A 1426-nucleotide genomic window follows, 5' to 3' on the forward strand; every position below is an offset into this window, starting at 1 on the left:
TGCCAATACATTTGCCAATTATTTTAAAATGGAAAATAATGCAGCAGAGTTTTGAGGACAGATTCTGCAACCTGAGGAAAAACAGCGGCCACAGATCACCTTCCTCGTTAACCCTTTCACTGCTGAATCCGACTGTTTGAAAGCCCCTTTAGTGACAGATGAGTGAGAGAGTTCTTCGAGTGGCCACAACCGAGTTCAAGCAAGACCTGAAAAGGATTGAGGACAACAAAGACTGTCAGGTTTCCCACTGAGTCAATCTAAGTGAGAAAATAAACTATGAAAACTGCTATGTATTATGACTGTCATCAGATCTGGAAGACACTGTTGCTGTTGTAGTGTGGACGTGCATGTGTTGTGTGGCTTTTTGCTATGGTGCGTTTTTTTTTGTGGCTCTTTATACCTAACTGGTTGGCCACCCCTGATATAGTACGTTGAAAAATTAAAAAAAAGTCATAGTATAGTATGTCGAAAAATTAAAAAAAAGTCATAGTATAGTATGTCGAAAAGTCATAGTATGTCAAAAAATTAAAAAAAAAATTCATAGTATAGTTTGTCGAAAAAAGTCATAGTATAGAATGTCGAAAAAGTCAAAAAAAAGTCATAGTGTAGACCAGGGGTCACCAACCTTTAGAAACTGAGAGCTACTTCATGGGTACTGAGTCATACGAAGGGCTACCAGGTTGATACACTCTTCTGAAATAACTAATTTGCTCAGTTTGCCTTTAGTTATATATGATTATTAATGATTAATGATACTCATCTATGTGAAGACACTGATCACGTTAATGATTTCTCATTATCAATAATTAACAATGACTTAACAAGGTGGGAAACAGATAATGTCAATATTCAATTTTTAGAACAGGCCTGAGGGCTCCTCATGTGGTCCTTGGGGGCTACCTGGTGCCTGGGGGCCCCGTGTTGGTGACCCCTGGTATAGTATGACGAAAAAAGTCATCAAAAACAAAAAAATGAAACATTTGACTGAATTTGTTTGAAAACCTTTATTAAATAAAGAGTGTGTGAGAATAATAATCCACGTGTGTCCTCCTCCGCTCTGTCACTGGGTCACTGAGGCCGGGCTCTCTTGGCTGGGGGAGCCTCACCTGTTCAGGTACAAACACAGACCATCTATCACTCATTAACCATTAACCAACCGCTGCTCTGGCTCACCGGATGGAGGCGGGACTTACAGTCTGCAGGCGGCGAATCACTGCAGCTCTTCACGGTGTAGATGATCCCGCTCGCCGTCTTCCTGGTTTCTGACAACAAACGCCACAAAATCACAACTTTATTCACACTAACAGGATGTGGAGAACACTAACAGGAAGTGGAGAACACTAACAGGAAGTACCTGCGTGGAGAACGACCGATCGACACGTGGAGGAGACGGCTTCCTTCGCTTCTCCGTCTGACAAACCGAACA

At 41.7% G+C, this 1426-nt stretch overlaps 1 protein-coding gene across 1 annotated transcript in view; it reads right to left on the reverse strand.

Annotated features, from left to right (window-relative positions):
- Window positions 1–1009: 1009 nt before the first annotated feature.
- LOC116057992 (ribonuclease P protein subunit p30-like) overlaps window positions 1010–1426 on the reverse strand; it is a 22536-nt gene continuing 22119 nt past the window's right edge. The window contains exons 11-13 of the mRNA XM_035997291.1: window positions 1355–1426; window positions 1194–1262; window positions 1010–1106 (exon numbers count right to left, since the gene is read on the reverse strand). The exon at window positions 1355–1426 is cut by the window's right edge and continues 8 nt beyond it. Coding sequence (XP_035853184.1) covers window positions 1069–1106; window positions 1194–1262; window positions 1355–1426 — 179 coding nt within the window. The 3' untranslated portion in view covers window positions 1010–1068. The remainder of the gene's footprint in view (window positions 1107–1193; window positions 1263–1354) is intronic.

Source organism: Sander lucioperca, chromosome 22, assembly GCF_008315115.2.
Source record: "Sander lucioperca isolate FBNREF2018 chromosome 22, SLUC_FBN_1.2, whole genome shotgun sequence".
In the NCBI taxonomy this organism is placed as follows: Eukaryota; Metazoa; Chordata; class Actinopteri; order Perciformes; family Percidae; genus Sander; species Sander lucioperca.